Source organism: Durio zibethinus, chromosome 23 (assembly GCF_047325235.1).
Source record: "Durio zibethinus cultivar Kanyao isolate XHJ-2024 chromosome 23, ASM4732523v1, whole genome shotgun sequence".
In the NCBI taxonomy this organism is placed as follows: Eukaryota; Viridiplantae; Streptophyta; class Magnoliopsida; order Malvales; family Malvaceae; genus Durio; species Durio zibethinus.
In genome coordinates this window covers 8,320,496-8,340,339 of record NC_143184.1, presented here as the reverse complement: position 1 = coordinate 8,340,339, position 19,844 = coordinate 8,320,496, and the positions used below count along the sequence as shown (strand labels likewise).

The following is a 19,844-nucleotide window of genomic DNA, read 5'->3' as shown; positions in this document are numbered from 1 at the left end:
TTAATTGATAATTGAAATTAAAAGTTTAATATTTAAATAAAAAAATTATACACTTTCTATTTGTGTGAGCTATCTAGGTAATTGTGTCATTTATAAGTTAAGACAAGATGTCTTAACTTTGGTTTGGGTAACAACTCCCATACAAAACCCAGAACTTTTCAACAAAGAGTAAAAAACCCAAACCAAATTTATCTGTTTGAAGGTATCCATATGGTCAGGTTCTCCCTGTAGTTTTATGCTGGAAGGACCCATTAGGATTGATGTCATTAAAAAAGTAATTTTTTTAAACTAATAAGCAAGGTGATTGCATTGAATCCATACAGGAAAATTTAAATGACGGAAAACAATGTAAAGAAAACAAACAAGGAGATAAAAGGTGAACAGAATAGGGCCTGGAAAAACAAACAATGAAATTACAGCCAGTAGGGTTCTGAATCAATGCTATACATGACATCTTTCCCCTAACTGCTTTCTTAGCTTGAAGTGATCTATCACGGAGAGGACTCAATTGTTTTGAGATTTTAGCTAGAACTGGTTGTACGTTTTCTTTGTGGGTTTTTCTTCTTCCAAAGGGTTAAGAGATTTGGTTGGACTTTCCTTGTTTTATGGCTTACTTTTGGTAGGAAACTTCTAACTTCTAATCCAACTTACAAACTGATATTAACATACTGACAAAAATTTACTGTTTGATAAACTCATGTGCACTTTTTTTTTCACTCTTTTTTGAAGCAAATTTCTTTCTCAATTTCTGCTCAAGGCCTTCCAAAGAATTACCAGTAGATGTGGTCCGTAGAATAGGGTAGAACAGAAGAGAAATAAAATTAATATTTGGACAAAATAAAAAATAAAAAAATAAAATTGAATATATATTTTATTGTTTGATTGAATAAAAAAAGTATTTTGAGTTTATTTTTATGTTTAATTGGCAACAATAGATTATGACATTAGATAAAAACAAATAATTAAATATTCAAAATTCCCTCAACCCTAGTTTTCCATCCTTATTTTTTATCTCCAAAAATTTAAAAAAAATTTTGAAAAGAAAAACTTGTGAAAGTCTCCCTTTTCCTTTTCGTCTCCTTCCATGGAGGATTCACATATCTCCATTTTCTTCTCTTTCTCTTCCTTTTTCACTCCTTCACTACAGAGGTTTAGGGTTTTAGTGACCTTTTTTTTAACGTCTAACGACGTTTATAAACGCTATTAAAAGATTTACGACATTTGCGAAAAATATCATTCAGAGTGATGCCTATACACGCGTAGTAAAAAATAACAATATTTTTGAAAAAACATAGCTATATTAGAGGCATTTGTATCTGTCTAAAAAATGTCGTTATATTAGTGACATTTGTATATTTGAGACACCACTAATTTAGTGGTATTTTTATCATAAAAATGTCGTTAAATTGATGTCATTTGTATAAAAAAAATGCTGCTAATTTAGCGATGTTTGTGTTTAAAAACGTCACTAAATGCTAAAAATAACGACATTTATAGTAAAAATGTCATTAAGTTTAACGGTACTTTCTGATACAAATGTTACTAAATTCAACATTTAGTGGCATTTTTAAATACAAACGCCGCTAAATAAAAAATTTTACTTTTTTTAATTTTTTTAAATATTTATTATAATTAAATAAAATTTGTTAAAAAAAATAAAAATGAATTTAAATTCATAAATTGAATATTATAAATATTTAAATATCTAAATACATAATTTATTCCAATATGCATGTAACACAAAGTTTAATACATACAATAATATTTCACTTTGCATTTGTTTTCCTCTTGCCCATCAACATACTCCATGGAATGAGTCGCACTTGCTTTGAATGGAGCCTACAATGCCCATTCCTCCTATTGGCTTTAATTGCTAAAGAGAATATTTCTTCAGGAACCTCAAAATGTGCCATTAGAAATGCATCACAGTTCATTTTATTTATATTCTCCACAATTTCATGTTCCATCTTGATTGAAAAATGTCACTAGGTAAGCTATAAAAAGTACCATAAAATTTATAATACAAGATAAAATCAAGGAAGATATACAAGATCTCATTGTTACATACATACAGAAATAACAGAGAAATAGATTTAACCAAAGCAACAAACTAAGATATATTTTTTGGTCAATGATCAAGATAAATGCACAAGGCAAAATGATGTACACTCCTTCTCTGAGTGCATTTCACGAAAATGCCTTTCATAATCATAGTTCTTTCATTTTCCATATATCATTATGAAATTGCTAGACTTGAAATGTAGTACCATTTAATTTGAAGGAGAATATATGAAAGGTTGAAAGATAAATCTTCAATCAAGTTCATATTTGATTGCATTGGAAAGAGATAAAGATTATTTGATTCCATGAAGTTTACCACGCAACAAAGTTTCAAGAGGGAAATACAAATTGTGTAATGAATAAATCAACTATGCTGTATCTTGAACTGATGGTATAGATGTGTCTATAGAGATCAATGCTTTTTTAGACTTAGCAGTATCAAAAATTGTATCATGAAATCATTAGAAAGTAATTGAAAAAAGTATAAAGAACCAATCCAAGTTGATAAGTCTATAGTATACACCTTTCAACTGCTACAATTCATCAATCAAGTTTGCTACAAAATTCAACAAGAAAATAGTAGCAAAATAAAGAAAAACCAGCTTAATGAACTAGTAACTCAAGTGACACTTAAAATAAAGAAAAACAGAACATTAACAACTAAATCTATCCAAACACCAAATGAATTCATGAAAATAAATGCAATCAATTAAAAAATATTGTGTAAACATGTAAAACTAAGAATGTAAAGTATGAGAGAATAAAAATGAACACCTAAAAGGAGAGAGGATCATCATTCATCAAGTTCTCATGCAAGGATTATTTCTGCCTTTTGGATTTAGCCTTAATTTTGAAGATTTAACTGTACTTGTATAGATAGAATTTGAGGCTAAATTTTTACTAGATTATAGCCTTATGAATTAGGAATCTAGGAAAAAAATTAAAGTAAATCAAGGTAGAATTCACTGAGTTTTGATCAAAAGACTGAAGATAGGTCAGGCATGCGATTTTGAAATCAAATTTAAGTTCAACGTGAATTTTACAAAATTTGAAAAGGAAATCATGAGAATTTGTAAATTTCATTATGAAAATCTTAAAGAACATTAAAAAAAAGTGTAGGAAACCTAAAATTGTAACAAGATTCAATTAAGAAAATCGAAATTAAAAGCTGTTTGGTTGGAGAAAAAATGAAAATGATAGCAGATCAAGTTTTGACAAGAAAAATGAAAGGTAAAATATCAGTTTGTGTTTTAAGTTGCACTAGAAAAGATATATGGAAAGCATAAACTTTTTATAAGACAGCTGATTAGTAATAAAATATGGCTTAAACAAGGTTCAAGAAAGTATGAACAAGTATCAACAAATATCATACAGATATTCATGTGAAACCATGGCCTCCCACCTCAAAACCCCTCAACTTCTGACAAATTATTAAAAGAAGTTCTTTTTGTAATAGAATATAAGATTCAAGTACATTCAGTTATCATAAATTTATACTTTTATATAGTTCTCTTGATTCGAAAGATTTTTTTTAAAAACAATTACGTTTCTCACTTCCTCTCACACTCACCCAAGCACATTCAACACATTAAATCGAATAGTAAGCAAAGATTTCTATATTAAACCAACAGAGATAGAGCAAGAATCAAAGCAAAGCATTCACATGTAGATATGAGATAAGTGAGAGCAATCTTGTGCTGGAGGACTCAAAGTGCTTTCCAATGGCTGAAAAGACTAGAAGAGCTATCTCAGCATCGCAATGAATGGAAAGCTCATGAGCTTTCTTGAAAAGTTCTTATCTCCTCTTTGAGTAAGTCACTTACCTCGTTGCTACGTTGTCAATCTTCTTGATTTGAATTTTTTTTCTCGTCATTCTCTTTCAAGAAAAAAGCTGGGGAAAGAAAGAAAATTATAGAGAAGAAAGAGGGGGTTTAAATTTTGAAAAAAAATTTTAAGTACGTCATTTTTTTACGATAGCAGCGTTTACTTAAAAAAAAATGTTACTATTTGCAAAAAAGATTGCTGAAGGCGTTTTAGGTAAAAAATACATTCAATAATCATCTTAAATTTTTTAGAAATGATTATTGAAGTCATTTTCTAAAAAAGAAGTGCCTTCAATAATCCCTTTAAATTTTGATAAAGAGATTATTGAATGTATTTTTTGGTCAAAAACACCTTCAATAATCTTCTACAATTTTTTTAAAAAATTATTGAAGGTGTTTTTTTTTTATAAAAAACGCCTTCAATAATCGCTTATATTTTTTATGAGCAAATTATTTAAGACGTATAATCACTTTAATTTTTTAGAAAAGATTATTTAAAGTGTTTTAATCGATAAACACTGTTAATTTTTATCTTTAATAACATTTATAAGTAATAATGTCGTTATTTAAATATTTAATAGCGTTTTGATAATAAACACTTTAAGTTTTATAAAAATACAGAAGTTAATGACATTTGTAAATGAAAGATTACTACAAAACTGTTGCTAATACATCATTTTCTTATAATGCTTTCACCTGAAGCTTTGATTTCTCTTGAAAAAGATGAGAGAGATGAGAGATTTGAGAGGGATAGGCGAACAATTATCAGGGATAGAGGAAGATTAAGAATAAGAGGGTACGCTGGAAATTTGATAATTTAAAACTAGTTCCACAAACACAGGAATTGCAAATACCCACTCCCTCCAAAGATTTTCAATTTTACCTTTTCAAGGAATCCACGCCTCACAGAATATGTATTCTAATCCTTATTTTTGAACCAAACCAGGGAACATGTGATCCTTTCAACCTAACTGTAACTATAAAAATAAGCTAACTGGAGTGAATAACGTGAAAAAGAAATATATAAAATGACTATTCCACTATTCACGTTTGTCGCATGTTTTTGTTTTGTTTTCATTTAAGATATGTAATTTTATTATTGAAAAATTTTTAATTTTTTATTATACATCACAAATAATAATTAGTAATAAATATTTATTTTAATAAATTTAATAATAATTTTAATAATATAATTATAGTGATATGATTTAAATAAAAATATATATATTAACATAATTGTTTCCTACTAACGGCATGAGGAGACTTTTAATTTGACAAGAAAAAAATAATTAATCATGTGACTAGTCTTTATCGTGCTTGGTTGGTTGGGCATTAATGTGACAACATATAGTGTTTAGGGTTCAAGAAATTAAGAGCAATATTTATTTGATTTAGACCAAAATCTAGCTGTAAAGAATGGATTAAGGAAAATTTTGAACCATCATGAAATTATTTTGTCTTCAAGTCCACAATATGAAACATATTTTAAAACTAGAATTTTGCCTATCATCATGGTACTGCTAATCTTGATCAATAGCAGAGAGAAACAACATTTTTTTTTAATGCATGTAAAAAAATCCTCTTTTACTTGAAATTTTGTCTGCTAATATCTCAATATTTTGGAATATAGAATAGCTAACTGCCAAGATTTGAACGGAGGAAATTGTGGCAGAAACAAGACAAGATAAAGCTGTATGAAACTAGGAGTTTAGGAAGAAACCTGGGTGGCTTTACATATGCATTTCTTCCCCAAGAACACCGATGATCTTTCATGGTTTTCACGAACTATTACTTAATGTATTTTTCCCAATTCTAGACAATTTCTAATTCAGATTCACTACCAAAACTTTACTAGTTCACTTAATCAGCTGTAACTGCTCACTAGCATTTTTTGATATCTAGACAGAATACGTTGAGAAAGAGAGTTGAGTTTTATATTAAGAAGAGCCGAATTTTATGCTATAATGTTATCAAAATTTTTTGAGTGCCATGACTCCCGCCTGCCAACTAGTTTCGTCCCCGAGTGAAAGGGAGCTGAATCGATTGATCAGCCCTTCATCAATCCTTGTCAAACCAAAAACTTTATGACAATGATCAAATTAGCAACTACTTGATGACCTAAAAAGTATAAAAATTTTGAGTTTTAACTACACTTATTTTTGTGCAGTACAAAAACTTTAAAAATGCTGGTATTTAGACTTTAATTATTTGAAATTTTTTTAATATTCAGTGGCAATTAGTAAAATGCTTAATTTCTTTGATGTACACAAATCTCTTTAATCTATCTGACATTCTACTAAAGAAATTGTATAATGCATCTAAAGCCATAAAATTTTTTTTAAATTATAAAAAAAAAAGAGCTATTTAAAAAAAAAAGCAAAAAAAGTGCTGTTAAAAGTGAGTGTAAATACAAAAATTAAAATTATTTAATTTAAATATCTAAGTTTTATCATTTCACATGTTGTGAAGAGAAGATATTCATGTAAGTGTCCATGTAAACGTTTTTTTATTATATATGATACCTTGTATTATATGTATGGAGTTAATTAGTTATATTTTAAAGGGTAAGAAATCATAATAGGTGCCAAAGTAAAAGGAAAAAAAAATTTGATAAGAGGAATGTAGCAAATCTAGTTGAAATCCTACGCCTGAAGCTTTAAAAATAATAAATCAAGAACAAAAAATTGTAAAATAAGTATTAACATGCGAATTTAGAACATTATTATATATATATATAGTTTAAAGTTTTGATATTTTTTTTATTGATCAAAGTAAAAATTAAAAAGATTAAAATATTTTAAAAAAATTCTTAAATTGTTTTTTTTTAAATGATCTTTTTTATATTTTTATTTTATAGAAATAAATTTTTATTTTAAATAAAAGATTAAATTATGTCAAGAGTTTATTTAGTGTTTATTTAGATACAAATTAAAAATTAAAGAGCTTATTTGACTATAAATTAAAAGTTAAAAATTTATTTAGATATAATAAAAATAGAGAAACTTATATAAATAAAATGATAAAGTTTAGAATTTTTTTATTATTTTATCCAAATTAAAAGTTCATTTAAATGCAAAAGAATTTATTTGAGTTTAAAACTTTTTTTTTTGATAATATCACAAATTATTTTCAATTTTACAAGCCCACTAGAAGTAACTAAACTTCAAAATGCAAACTTTACAAGCCCATGAAAACCCAACTCAAAGTCCATCCCCCCACTCTTGTTTTTGGCCTTTTTTTTCATTCCATTTTTTTCCCCATTTCCTGAACTCTGAAAGTCTGGAAAAACTGGGTCTTGGAAAGCGCAGGAACCTGCACCACTTCATTAGCTGCGTTCAACAAAGCACGGTGATCTTCAGGTGATTAAGAAAAATTTAAGCTACCCATTTTCTTTTCCTTTTGTTAAACACTGAGATTGCAAGTTTCCTTTTTTTTTTTTTTCTGGTAGTTTCATGAATAATTTGTCAAGTCGTCGATTCTCAACTTTGTTTGATTCTGTTAAAGTAAAACCCAGTTCTTTAAAACCCTTCACTGATGGGAATTCGAGGAGAAGGATTTGGAATCCAATTCCAATACCCTTCAGGACAATCCCTGTACCCAGAGGTCAAGACCTTGACTTTGTGAATGTTGCTCATAGCCACCTCATTCATTCTGATTGGAATAAGCTTAATGCTTTGTCTACCCACTTAACCCCATTTAGAGTTAAGCATATTTTGTTAAAGATTCAAAAGGACCATGTTCTTTCTCTTGAGTTCTTCAATTGGGTTAAAACTCAAAACCCCATTTCACATTCCCTTGAAACTCATTCAATGATTCTCCACATTCTCACCAAAAGCCAGAAATTTAAATCAGCAGAATCGGTCTTGAGGAGTATTATTGTGTCTGGTTCATTGGAATTGCCAGCTAAGTTGTTTGATGCAATACTGTATTCTTATCGGATATGTGATTCTTCTCCTCGTGTGTTCGATTTACTGTTTAAGACTTATGCACATTCGAAGAAGTTTAGGAATGCTACTAATGCTTTTTCTCGAATGAAGGATTATGGGTTTTTGCCAACTGTTAAGTCATGTAATTTATATTTGAGCTCGTTACTAGATTTACATAGAGTGGACATTGCTTTGGGATTCTACAGAGAAATGTGGCGTTGCAGGATTTCTCCCAACGTATACACTTTTAATATAGTAATTCATGCATTTTGCAAGTCAGGAAAACTTGATAAGGCAATGGAGTTGTTAAGAGAGATGGAGAGTATGGGTTTTAGTCCTACCATTGCATCTTACAATACATTGATTGCAGGGTATTGTAACAAGGGTCTTTTGAACTTGGCTGTGAAGCTTAAAAACTCAATGGGGAAGGATGGAGTGCATCCAAATGTGGTTACTTTTAACACCCTAATAAATGGTTTTTGTAGGGAAGGGAAATTACATGAAGCAAACAAGGTTTTCAATGAGATGAAAGCCCTGAATGTGGCCCCAACTACTGTAACTTACAATATTTTGATAAACGGGTACAGCCTCGCAGGTAAGAGTGAGATGAGCAACAGGCTTTGTGAGGACATGTCAAAGAATGGAGTTAAGGCTGATATACTGACATACAATGCATTGATACTGGGATTATGCAAGGAGGGTAAGACAAAGAAAGCTGCTTATCTGGTTAAAGAACTTGATAAGGAGAACTTAGTTCCAAATGCTTCAACATTCTCTGCCCTTATTAGTGGGCAGTGTGTCAGGAACAACTCTGACCGTGCATTCCAGATTTATAAGACCATGCTCAGGAGTGGTTGTCATCCAAATGAATGCATTTATAATATGCTGATTTCTACCTTTTGCAAGAATGAGGATTTTGATGGAGCAGTACAGGTGTTGAATGATATGATTGATAGATTAGTGATTCCTGATTCTGGTACTTTATCTGAGCTCCACAATGGACTTTGCCAATGTGGTAAAAATCAATTGGCAACGATCTTATGCAAAAAACTGGAAGATAGACACCTGCTGCCAGGAGGATTTGATAAATCCAAAACTATCAATTCCCAACCAGAAAATGGGGACAAGACATTTTGATTTAACTTGTATAATTCCATGTGCTCCAACTTCAATGCTCGGATACTGTCAAGTTGACACTATCGAGTTTTATTTGAGAGTATACACTAAGACAACTATGTTTAGTCGAAGTGAAGGAAGATTCTTATTGTCTGTACCAAAACAATAGCAAGGTACCTATTGTTGATAGTTAAAAAAAACCACCCCCTGTTTAATTTTATTAAATATTTTACATGTTGGAAAGAGACAGAATTTTTACAGATGTTTTTCTAATTCTTTGTGCATATGTCTATTAATGAGGATCATTTTTCCGGTTATTGCTTTATGGTTTCTCAGATAACATCTTCCAATATTGAGTCTTCGATATATTTCCAATGTTGCAAGTTTCACAGAGAATTTTTGGTTAAATTGCTTGAGCTGTAATATTGTTGGTCCTTTGTTGCACCCCATATATATGGACACCCTAGGTTCTCTGAGATTTTGGTTAATGCTATCACCTTTTTTACTTTACTTATTCTTGTCTCTTAAATAAATTGCCACTTAGTTCATCTCTGTGTATGTAGCTTTGTATGTAGCTTTATAGCTGCATACGAGTCTTTTGTTTTAAGTATTGCTCCAAATGCATTGATCACATTGAGCTCTGGTTTTCTCCTATCTTGGAGTTTCTACTTTCTACTCATTGATGAGTGCTAGTTAAATAACATGGATGACCTTCTGCTTTGTGGTTTTTTTCCTATCATACATCCATATTCAATTGCAAAATATGAGTTGAGTAATTTCCTGTAATTAAGATCATTATTGTATCCATATTTCTTTGTATGCTTCAATTGATGAAATAAATGCAATCTGGTCGTGTATGAGTGTTCACATAGTTGTGGCCAATAGGCGTAAAGATACAAACCTCCAGCTTAAAGTTCTCAAGCTAGGATGTGGTTGTGGATCAGCCAATGATGAAGTTCCTAATGCTAGGTAGCTTCTCTATTTTTGGACAAGTTAAGGACTCAAACCTTTAGCATCTGATATCTTCCTAGCTCCCTATGAGCTTAAACAATTTATATATTTGATGAAAATGGTAGCTTTTGTTGTTCAACCTGGAGGTATGTTCAAGGTTGTTCTCCATCAACGGTCAGCTGAACTGTTTTTTGGTGTGTTTTAAAGAGTATCCCACAAGTATTATCTAATAATGGATGGAATGGTGCTAAAATTAACGACAGTAACAAAATAACAGGCAAACAAGCCTCTATATGCTTTATATGTTTTGACTCATCTTTGTTAGTATCAAAGATTAGAATCCAGTTTTAGCTCATTCCCTATTTAGCCGACCATTTCAGTTTCCAATGGAACTAATTTCTACCACTATCCTTTATCCGTGCATGGTAAGTGTGGAGTTTATGTTTCCATATCTGCATTTAATTCTGTCTTCCATTGAAAAGAAAAATGCAACAAGACTACAATCATTAGAGGTGCTTCAAGTTGTCCCGCTGGTTGGACACCTGGAAATTCTCTTGCAGGTCCATTTCTATCTTCGTTGAATGCGCTTGGACAATGGAGCAAAAGGAAAATGAGGTGTGGCTATTAAGTGCAAACCATTCTTCCTCCTTAACACTTGTCCAAAGGACTCTTTCATGTCAAGTTGTTCCGAGCCCATTTGGCAGTTTCCAATCGAAATGATACAGTAACAAGGCAAGAGGGAGTTCGATATTTGCAATACCATATGAGATGCCTGGACACTTCCTCCTAACAGCTCCGAATGGGATGAACTCAAAATTTGCCCCTTTGAAATCGATGGAAGAGTTATGAAACCTTGCTGGTTTAAAGCACTCAGGATTATTCCATGATTCTGGATCCCTTCCTATCGCCCATGCATTAACGATGACTCTAGTCTTCCAAGGTATTTCATATCCATTTATTTCACATCTTCCTCTTGCTTCTCTTGGGACCAGCAAGGGAGCAGGAGGATGTAACCTGAGACTTTCTTTGATAACTAATGTCAAGTCAGTAACTTCTTTTGTGTCTCTCTTTTATTTCCTTCTTTCCTTTGAGGACACTTCTTACTTCAGCTTGTGCCTTATCCATCATTATTGGGTTTTTTATCAGTTCTGACATAATAGCCCATTCCGTGGTTGTTGATGAAGCATCACTACCTGCAGTAAACATATCCTGGAAATAGAAAAAAGGAGTTTCAATTTGAAGCTAAGATAAGGGACAAATTAATCTAATGCAATGAGAAGAAAAAATACGCTAGCGCCAAAGTCCGTATATGTCAATCCACTAATATTAGTATGATGCACCCTGAGGTTTTAATTCAATTGGTTTGAAAAATGGATAAGATGAACTTGATTACTACTGATGACAAGCACCTATATCGTATAGGGACATACCGAGATGACAGCTTTGATGCTTTCAGTTGTAAGAGGAAAATCAAGGTCACCACACTCTTGAAGATTTAGCAGCACATCAACTAGATCATCTTCCTCTAATTTAACATTGCCTGCAGAATTCGTGGTTTCTCTTTTCAGCTTATGCTCATTGGTTATATTGGTGAGTATCTTGTCAACCTTTTGATGAATTCTTTCCAGTGTAGGCTTCACCCCACTAAAGTGATGAAGAAATTTTAGTGAAGGAAATATGTCAGGTACATTAAAGCCTCCAGCCAGGTCCAGAGTTTTTTTTATTGCTGATAAGAATTCTTCTTGATCCCTGCACTTGGAACCAAATGCAGCCCTGGCAGTTATGTGGTTGCTTAATGAGAATAGCTTCTGGCTGAGATTTACATGTTGTCCTCCAGACAAAGCAATGGATTCAATCATATTCTGGACCTCCTCTTCCCTTATTGATCCCAATGCCTCGACACGTTTGGCACTTAGAGCTCCAATATGCAAATCTTTCGCAGTTGTCTCCAAAAACTGCCATTTGGGCAAAATGCGATACTTTTTCAATCATAAGACATAATCTTGGCAGCAAGAAGTTGAGGCCTCTGCACAAACACTAGGTAGTGCTTCTTCATCACCTCTTCTGCTGCTTCTGGCGATGAAACAACGAGAACCGATACCTCACCAAGTTGTCGATGCATTTAGGGTCCATATTTCTTAGCCAAGTTCCTCCAGTGACGGTGAGGTAGTAAGCCGAACATTTGGTGCAAGTTACCAATCAGTGGCAGCTTCCAAGGCCCAGGGGGCAGTCTCTGCTTCATATTGTAGGCTTTGGAATGTTTCCTGTATTGTTTCATAGGCATGAACAACAAGAGTAGGAAAGGGAAGGAGAAGACATGTTGGAGTAGCATCAGGGATTGAGACATGAATCAGAGAAATTGTAATGCTTTAGATTCTTCCCCCATATGATCAAGTGTGCCATTGCTACATACATACATACATAGGAATCACTGAGGGCTCCGTTGACCTTTAATTTTAGATCTTAGTCGAGGCAAAATTCTCTTCGAGGCTGGAATCGCTGGTTTACTTGTCTTGGAACCTTTTCTAGTTACTGTGCGATGCATGTCTGTCCAAATTAGCTTTTGTTTCTTTGTTTGTGATTTCACCCTGAAACTGTTCCGACTTTTGGGGCATAGCTATCCAATCATTGCTTTTTAGTGGTTATTTATTATGTCAGCATCATTACAAATAGAAATATATATATGTATTTTAATTGAGTGAGTATTTTCATTCCATTTCCTTATAAAAATGAGAAAATCATCTGTCAAACAAATGTGGTTGTACGTGGGAAAAAAAATTGTATTGCAGAGTTACTGTGAAGTTGAAATACTGGTTTAACTTTGATAAAAGAAAAAAATTCGAGACCTTAACTTTAACTCCCAAACTTTTTTTTTTTTTAATTACCATCTGCTTAGCAAATATATAAAAAGAAATAAAACAGTAATTTCGACCCACCAAGCTTTTGTAAAAAAGTTTGGCCATCGATTAGAATAAAAAAAAACTGAACCCTACGTCCCTACCACTTCAAAGAAGATAATTAATATATGAATATTGTATATTGGGTGGAAAACCGATAGATTATTGTGTAAATATGCTAGGGTACGGCAACTGGCCATCGCCAATAATCAAATGGCATGCCTGCCGCGCTCATCACAAACTCACAATCCCAAGCAAATAATATAAAGAATACATCCTTTTTCTAAAAGAAAAAGGAGGGCGCTATGGAACCAAATGGCTTTGATTTTTTTTCTCCTTTGTTAATTTCAGTCAAAAGCAGTACCAATTAAACCAGTTTTCCCTAAGTCCGTCGTCAACACTGGGTCACTCTCTGTCGCTACCCCACTATTTTTTTTTTCCAAAACCTAAAAAAGTCCCCGAAAAAGCGTGTCACACGCCAATCCACAATAGCCTTCTCTTTAATCAATGTCACTTCTCCGAAGTACATTTTGTCTGACTCCTTTCCATCCAGTACAGGGTCCCCTTCCTATCCTCTCATCGCCCCTTATCCATCCATGCCCTAAAATCTCTACCCTACTGTGCACCGAAATCCCATAGGTGTATCGTCGTGGCACTGCTTGCTGCTGCCACGTGCCTGTCGTTTGCCACCATAGCGTTGACTCCCCCTATGTTCCCACTCAAATTGTACAAATGTTGCCCATGCTCTATCTCCCACACCCTTATTACACCCGTGACGCAAATTAGCGCGTACCCTAAGTTCATGCAGCCCATGACGTTCCTCTGCCGTGTGTTAAACCTACACACCTCCTCCAAAGTATCCACCCGGCGCACGATAGCCCACCCTCGGCTGTCCACCGTCATGAACGCCTCGTTGTTGGTATCCAAGGAAGTCACTATAAGCCCTCTTCTACTCTCCTGGTCGTGCAGTGGGAACTCCGGGTTTCTCAAGTCCAAAACCATGTATCTCAAGCTCGTACATGCCACCACCGATTCCTGACTCGTCACCCTTACTCGGCCTATAGTTTCAGTCAATTCAGTCAACATGTGCCACCCCCTTAAGGCTTCTGGGTCAGTCAAAGTTGTGTTCACGTAGACTAGCTCTTCGGTGTTACCGTCCCAAATGTGGAAAGCACGGCCAGGTACCCCCGCGTAAAGGCCCACCCACCAGCGCCCACAGCCGGTGAAGTCGACCAATGCACCGTCATCTACGACGTTGCCCATGTGAGCCCTGCGCGCTTGCGGCTGCCCATCTATGATCGCCACGTGGATGTCGCCATCCAACTTGGCGAAAATGAGCCTGGGGTCCGTGATGACAATACCGGATACGGCATGTGAGAAGAGGCCCAAATGGTCTCCGTGGTGGGTGTGGAAGGAGCCCACTTGGAGGCGGGTGGCGAGGTCAAAGAGGCGGACTGTTCCATCAGCGAAGCCGCAAGCGAGGTGGGTGTCAGAGAGGGTGAGGCAACGGCACATCAGCCCATCTGGGACGTCCAAGTGGAGTGTCACATGAAATGATCTCCCAGCACGAAAATTCTGAGCCGTTCGATGACGGTACATGTATTCCTCACGCCACGTGTCGTGCAAGGGGTGGGTGCGGCTCCATATGACGCTTGTGAGACGGTGCCACAGTTGTTCAGAGCGAGAGACAGTATGCCACGTAGAACAAACCTGCATGCAAACTAATTCCACGTAAGAAAAATAGAAAACAAAAAAATTCCCAAAGTACAAATCTTTAGCTCATGCATGCATACACGTAAAATCTGTATAAAAATCTAGGGCTGCAAAAGATAAAAGCGGGAAGAAAAATTGATAAGAGCCAGTCAACAAATCGGGGCCGGCATGCGCTTTTAAATATTGGCCAAAAAAAGCTTTTAATAAAAGAAGATGGGTGTTGTTTTGTTTTGTTTTTATGTTATTTGCAACTTTTTTTTTCATTTTCCAAAAATATAGCGTTGACTGGACTTGTCTTGTAGCATAGACTTGTAGTGTTTCAAAGACCTCATCAGACGTACTACTGCGAGCAAGAGAGTGACAGTTCTTTTTCTTTTCAAAACCTTTTATTTCATACTTTTTTTATTCTCTTATCCAATTTTTCTTGGTTTCAAAGAGAGCCAGCCAACAAGAGAACAAAGATAGAAAATTAGCTGCTGCAATAAAAAGACAAAGAATCCTCGGGGTCAGGTGGTTGAATAACTTTGAAATCAGAAGGAGAAAGACTTTGTGAAGACCATGAGAGAATAGGAAATTTCTTAGAGGAAGATTATATTTAGTTTTATGAGAGTTGTGACAAAGGAAGTGAAAAAGACGAGGGGGACTGGTAGCTGTTGTCCCTAAAACCCCATGCTTCCACATCCCACATACCTTCTCCAGTCTGATCCAGTCCTCCTAGTATATGTTTCTCTTGTTATTTGGGTCCTTACTATATTCATGCACCATGATTTATTATCATAAAAATACTGGATTTCCTTCCTTCTTTTAAACATTAATTAATTCATTGTTGTACTAGTATATGATTGTTTATTTATTAATAAATGGTGAGTAAGTACTGATAAATAAAGCACGTGAAAGAAGAAAGAAAAAAAAAATCTAAACTAGTCTTTGAATTAACTTTTGATAGGGTTCTGACAGAAAATAGAACAGTAAACATAAAAACTGGAGGAAAAAAATGGGTAATGTTTCTAAGGAAGTTTGAGAATCTAGAATCATATAAAAATTCATTCAATATATATATACACACACAAGAAAAGAACAAAGAAGAAGTCACCAACTGGGCTCTGGGCATAAGAAAATTGAGAAGACCTTATCTCTGAGATGACAAGGGGACATCAGTTTTCAAAAACCAGCATTGGGCTCCATGTGCTTTTTGGCATTGCACATGCTGGCTTTTGACTGATATCCCCACTATTAGAACCATCAAGTAGCGAGATATAAAGAACCATAAAGCCTTAAACAAAGCCTTGATGAATGTTTTCACATTGAATATTAGCTTGACTGGGTTGACACATAAAATGACAGACATTATTACTACATATATGGGATGGAAGCATGAAGTATTAAGCAAGCTGTAAACCTAGAGAGAGAGAGAGAGAATAGTACCTAGACCTGAAGTCCTAAACTATTGTATAAATATGTAAGAACAGGCAACAGTTCCCATATATATCTAAAAGGTTCCAGTATATCCAATGCTAACCAAATATAGAAATGTTAAGACTTAGATGAGCAAAGTAAGAGACATACAAAGTACAACAGAGACCATGGCCTTAAATCATGCTAAATGCTATGCATAATTCCCAACACTGTTAAAAATTAAAGGAAGCCTCAAAGGTCTCTTCCTACATTTTAGCATAAGGAAAGAAAGAATCCCATGGATTTACCAGGTAGCTAACAAAGGTCATTCAAAAAAGTTGGAAGAATTTCTACAGCTTAAAAAAGGATCATGACAAGAAAGGGAAAAAGAAAATTCAAAAACCAAAAGAGCCTTTTTCCGCGAACAAAATTTATATAAAGTTCTTAAAGAGGAAAGTTGTCAAGTTGTTTATTAAAATGATTTAATAAAAAAATTAAATCTAAAATATTATTTATAATTTAAATTTATCTTATACTTATTTATATAATGATAAAATTTTCATTAATATTTTAAATTTTGCATATTTTTATAATTCGATACCTTTTAATTTATGAATTTTAATTTTAATTTAATTATTTTTATAAAAAACTTAATTAACTTCACCTAAAATAATTTCATCCAAATATTTCCTTTTTCTTCTCTCTCTCTCTCTCTCTCTCTCTCTCTCTCTCTCTCTCTCTCTCACCTCAATGTATAAAAAGAGGTCCAAGAATAGACATTTCGAAATTGGTAAAAAGGAAATAACTACCATTGCCAAGATGAAACTACACCGTCCGAAAGGGACATAAATTTGTTAGAAATGGACCCATCCAAAGTCAGTTCCCTTCCTAAGCCAGTTCACTCTGCTCTCTTTTATTGAATAGAATTTCTCAAGTAGGAAAAAAAAAAAAGAGAAATCAATATCTGGGTACCATAATCTGTAAAACTACAGTACATTTCAGGTTTCAAAACGATATTTTTGACCAGAGTAAGTTTTTGTCCTTTCTCATAACTTCTTATCTTCTTAATTTAGTGATTTTTTTTTTCTGCCATCACAATGCTATGAAGATGGAAATGAAAACAACAAAATAACATTTTCAGTAACAATATATCAAGTTGATAGAACTCAAAAATGATACTTAAAAAAAAAAAAAATTTCCAATCAAGAATGCTCTAATTCAATCAAGTCTATCCCTTAAATCAACCAAAAATTATATACAAAGAAAAGGGGAATTGAAGATGATCAAAAACATACCTGAAACACATTGACAAGTGCAGCAGCTGCGGAAAGCCGACCAAGAGAACGAGAAGCATCAACGGCAACTTGGACAACAAGATCTTCAACAAAAGGCCCAGGCCAGATTTCGTTATTGGCACGTCTACGAGTCAATGAAGGCCCTGCGAAATTACCACCTCTACTTGCACCATTGTCATTGCCATCTACAGAAGAAGAAGACATCACTGAAAAATGGAGAAGCTATGAAAAATGGAGAAGCTATAAAGGAGAAGAAAGAATGGGCTACAGAGAAACAAGGACTAAAAAGTGTAGATAAAGACACGAATTGAGGGACCCCAAAGAGGGTGTTTGGGATTCTTAGATATATATATTTATATATAGGAGAATTTCATTTCACTTTATTTTAAGCTACGATCCATACATATGTGTATACATACAACAATACACAATCTATCAGTTTGCATACAAAAACATACATCAAATAAAGTGGTTTTCCCGCCCTGCAGAAACAGCCAGGAGATAGTATGAGGTTCACAAGAGAAAACTGATGGACTTTTCGATTTTCCACAGTGTTTTCAGGTGCGTTCCTAGGTGTATCCTCTTTTCCAACTTTCTCTTTTATCCTCTATTAAAGCTTTTTAGGTCAAAAAAGAAAAAAACTTTACATATATATAAATCAAAGGTGTCTTTGGAAGCTATGGGATTAGTACAAAGAGTAGCCACCGCGGATTTGTTAACAGACCTACTCAGACACTGTCATTGAAAAAGCTAGTCACAGGCTTACCTCAATTTTTGGGTTAATTTAGTATGTTCGTACAATTAAATAAACATAAGATTGAAAAAAAAGGTATGTTTAAAAATTTTCATAAAAATTTTAGGATCAAGGAGAGAAGAGCAATGTGCATCTACGCACTGGCTCCATCTTTTTGCTTAAACAATAATAATTAAAAAAAAAAAAGACCTTTTTTTTTTTTTTTTATAGAATCTATGGAAGAAATTATTTTGTACATGGCTAAATAATCATCACAAATCCTATTCTTATGCCCAAGGATGAGAGACAAAACCTGTCACGCTTAATTTTAAACTAGCTCAATCCCAAGATTTATATCAACATATGATTGCATATCATATGCAAAAGAAAAGATCTAGTCAAAACCACTTTCGACCTTTCCTCCCTCATTTTGACTTAATTTCTTCTTTACTTATGCGACATTAAAAAATTAGCTCCAGAAAAATCAATAGCCATGACTGGATTCATTGCTTTGCTAGTGTGAATAAAAGTATTTAATATAATACTATGATGGGGATTTGCTTAAATTAGATAACTTCAAAGAATATAAAGACGTAAATGCTATTTTGTTTTGGGTAAATCCTACATACATTTTTTTGTCATATTTGATTTTTTCATTACATCCCTATGAAATTTTTTTAATTTATAACCATAAAATTAATTATAATTACAAAACATTTTTTTATAGTAATATAAAGAGTTTATATTTAATATATTATCAATAAATGGGATGATAATATATTGTTAATAAAATGAATTAGATAATATTATTTTATTAATGATTAAATTTTTTTAAAAAATATTAATTTATTATATATTTATTTTAAAATTTAATATTATTTATTAATAAAATATTATCATTTAATTCATTAATAATATATAAAATTTATATATGGATAAAGTATAAAATATTAACTCCAACAGCCAAGTTATGAGATAAAGTGTGAAATTGCAAGTTCAAAATTATCTTTTAACCAAAGGATGGATATTAATTATTAATTAATTGTACTTTTTAAGTAAAAGGTAAATCTCCCTAATTTTCTCATTTCCTTTTAAGTTTTTACCTTACTTAATTGTACTTGTAATTATAATAACAAATATACTACTATTAATTTTAAAAAAGGACGAGGTAGCTAGTTGTGAAAAAGGAATTGGCTACTTTGATAGAAGAACAAAGTTATCATCATTAATTTGACGCGAAGAGAAGAAGCGAGTCAAGGGCCGAGTCTGAGAGAGAAGGGAAAGGGATGGCGATTGGCCTGCTCATGTCTTATCAACGATTCCGGATAGAGAAAGAATTGGTTCTGGCCCGACTCTGCTCTCTCTGCATCTGCGACAAACCAAAACCTACTACGTCCTCCAGCAGGCCTACCCCTACTAACTACAGCTATATTACTAGGGTTTAGTTTTAAAATTTTTTTTTTTTTGAGATTTGCGAGCGACAATCCTTCACTCATTCCCTTTTATTACGTTTTTTCCAGCAAAGATAGCAGCCTTTAAGATAAAATTAAAATTTAAAATGTTAAATATTATTTTTTAAAAAATAATTTATATAAATTAATAAATTAAATTTTAAGTTAAAAAAATACTATAAAAATTAATAATAGGTTAAATTGTTTATCTAAAAAATTCTTCAATTAAATAAAAGTTATAGATAAATGTAAAATATTGATTTTGTTTAATAAAAATTTTAGGATAGGAATGAAAATATTACATTAATTAACAAAGCAATTAATCACCAATCAAAAAAATATTTTTTTCTCAGTCAAAAGGTTGTAATCCATTCATAATTAAAGCCAATACAGCAAGCTTCTCCTGAGAGGAGAGAAAGCTTACGATTTTACAGCGCTTTATACAAAAATCACTAATCAAAATAATAATATTTTAAAATTAAT

The 19,844-nt window shown here is 33.0% G+C and overlaps 2 protein-coding genes and 1 pseudogene across 2 annotated transcripts; 1 reads left to right on the top strand and 2 right to left on the bottom strand.

Annotated features, from left to right (window-relative positions):
- Positions 1-7,237: 7,237 nt before the first annotated feature.
- Positions 7,238-9,239, top strand: LOC111314508 (Tetratricopeptide repeat (TPR)-like superfamily protein). Its single transcript, XM_022915932.2, has one exon. The coding sequence runs from the start codon at positions 7,337-7,339 to the stop codon at positions 8,945-8,947; it is 1,611 nt and encodes a 536-aa protein (XP_022771667.2). The 5' UTR covers positions 7,238-7,336; the 3' UTR covers positions 8,948-9,239.
- A 1,206-nt stretch (positions 9,240-10,445) lies between these two features.
- Positions 10,446-12,217, bottom strand: LOC111314509 (desmethyl-deoxy-podophyllotoxin synthase-like; annotated as a pseudogene).
- A 1,136-nt stretch (positions 12,218-13,353) lies between these two features.
- On the bottom strand, positions 13,354-17,386 carry LOC111314510 (transcriptional regulator STERILE APETALA-like). The gene is made up of 2 exons (XM_022915933.2): positions 17,178-17,386; positions 13,354-14,484 (listed from the first exon to the last, which is right to left on the bottom strand). The coding sequence occupies exons 1-2, from the start codon at positions 17,379-17,381 to the stop codon at positions 13,390-13,392; spliced, it is 1,299 nt and encodes a 432-aa protein (XP_022771668.2). The 5' UTR covers positions 17,382-17,386; the 3' UTR covers positions 13,354-13,389.
- Between the last annotated feature and the right edge of the window lie 2,458 nt (positions 17,387-19,844).

What these genes read in the sequence shown, in the direction of transcription:
- LOC111314510 (XM_022915933.2), bottom strand. Translation starts at nt 17,381, where the DNA reads ATGTCTTCTTCTTCTGTAGATGGCAATGACAATGGTGCAAGTAGAGGT. An exon ending in CACTTGTCAATGTGTTTCAG is followed by an intron (nt 14,485 to 17,177) that starts GTATGTTTTTGA and finishes GTTTGCATGCAG; the next exon opens with GTTTGTTCTACGTGGCATAC.
- LOC111314508 (XM_022915932.2), top strand. Translation starts at nt 7,337, where the DNA reads ATGAATAATTTGTCAAGTCGTCGATTCTCAACTTTGTTTGATTCTGTT.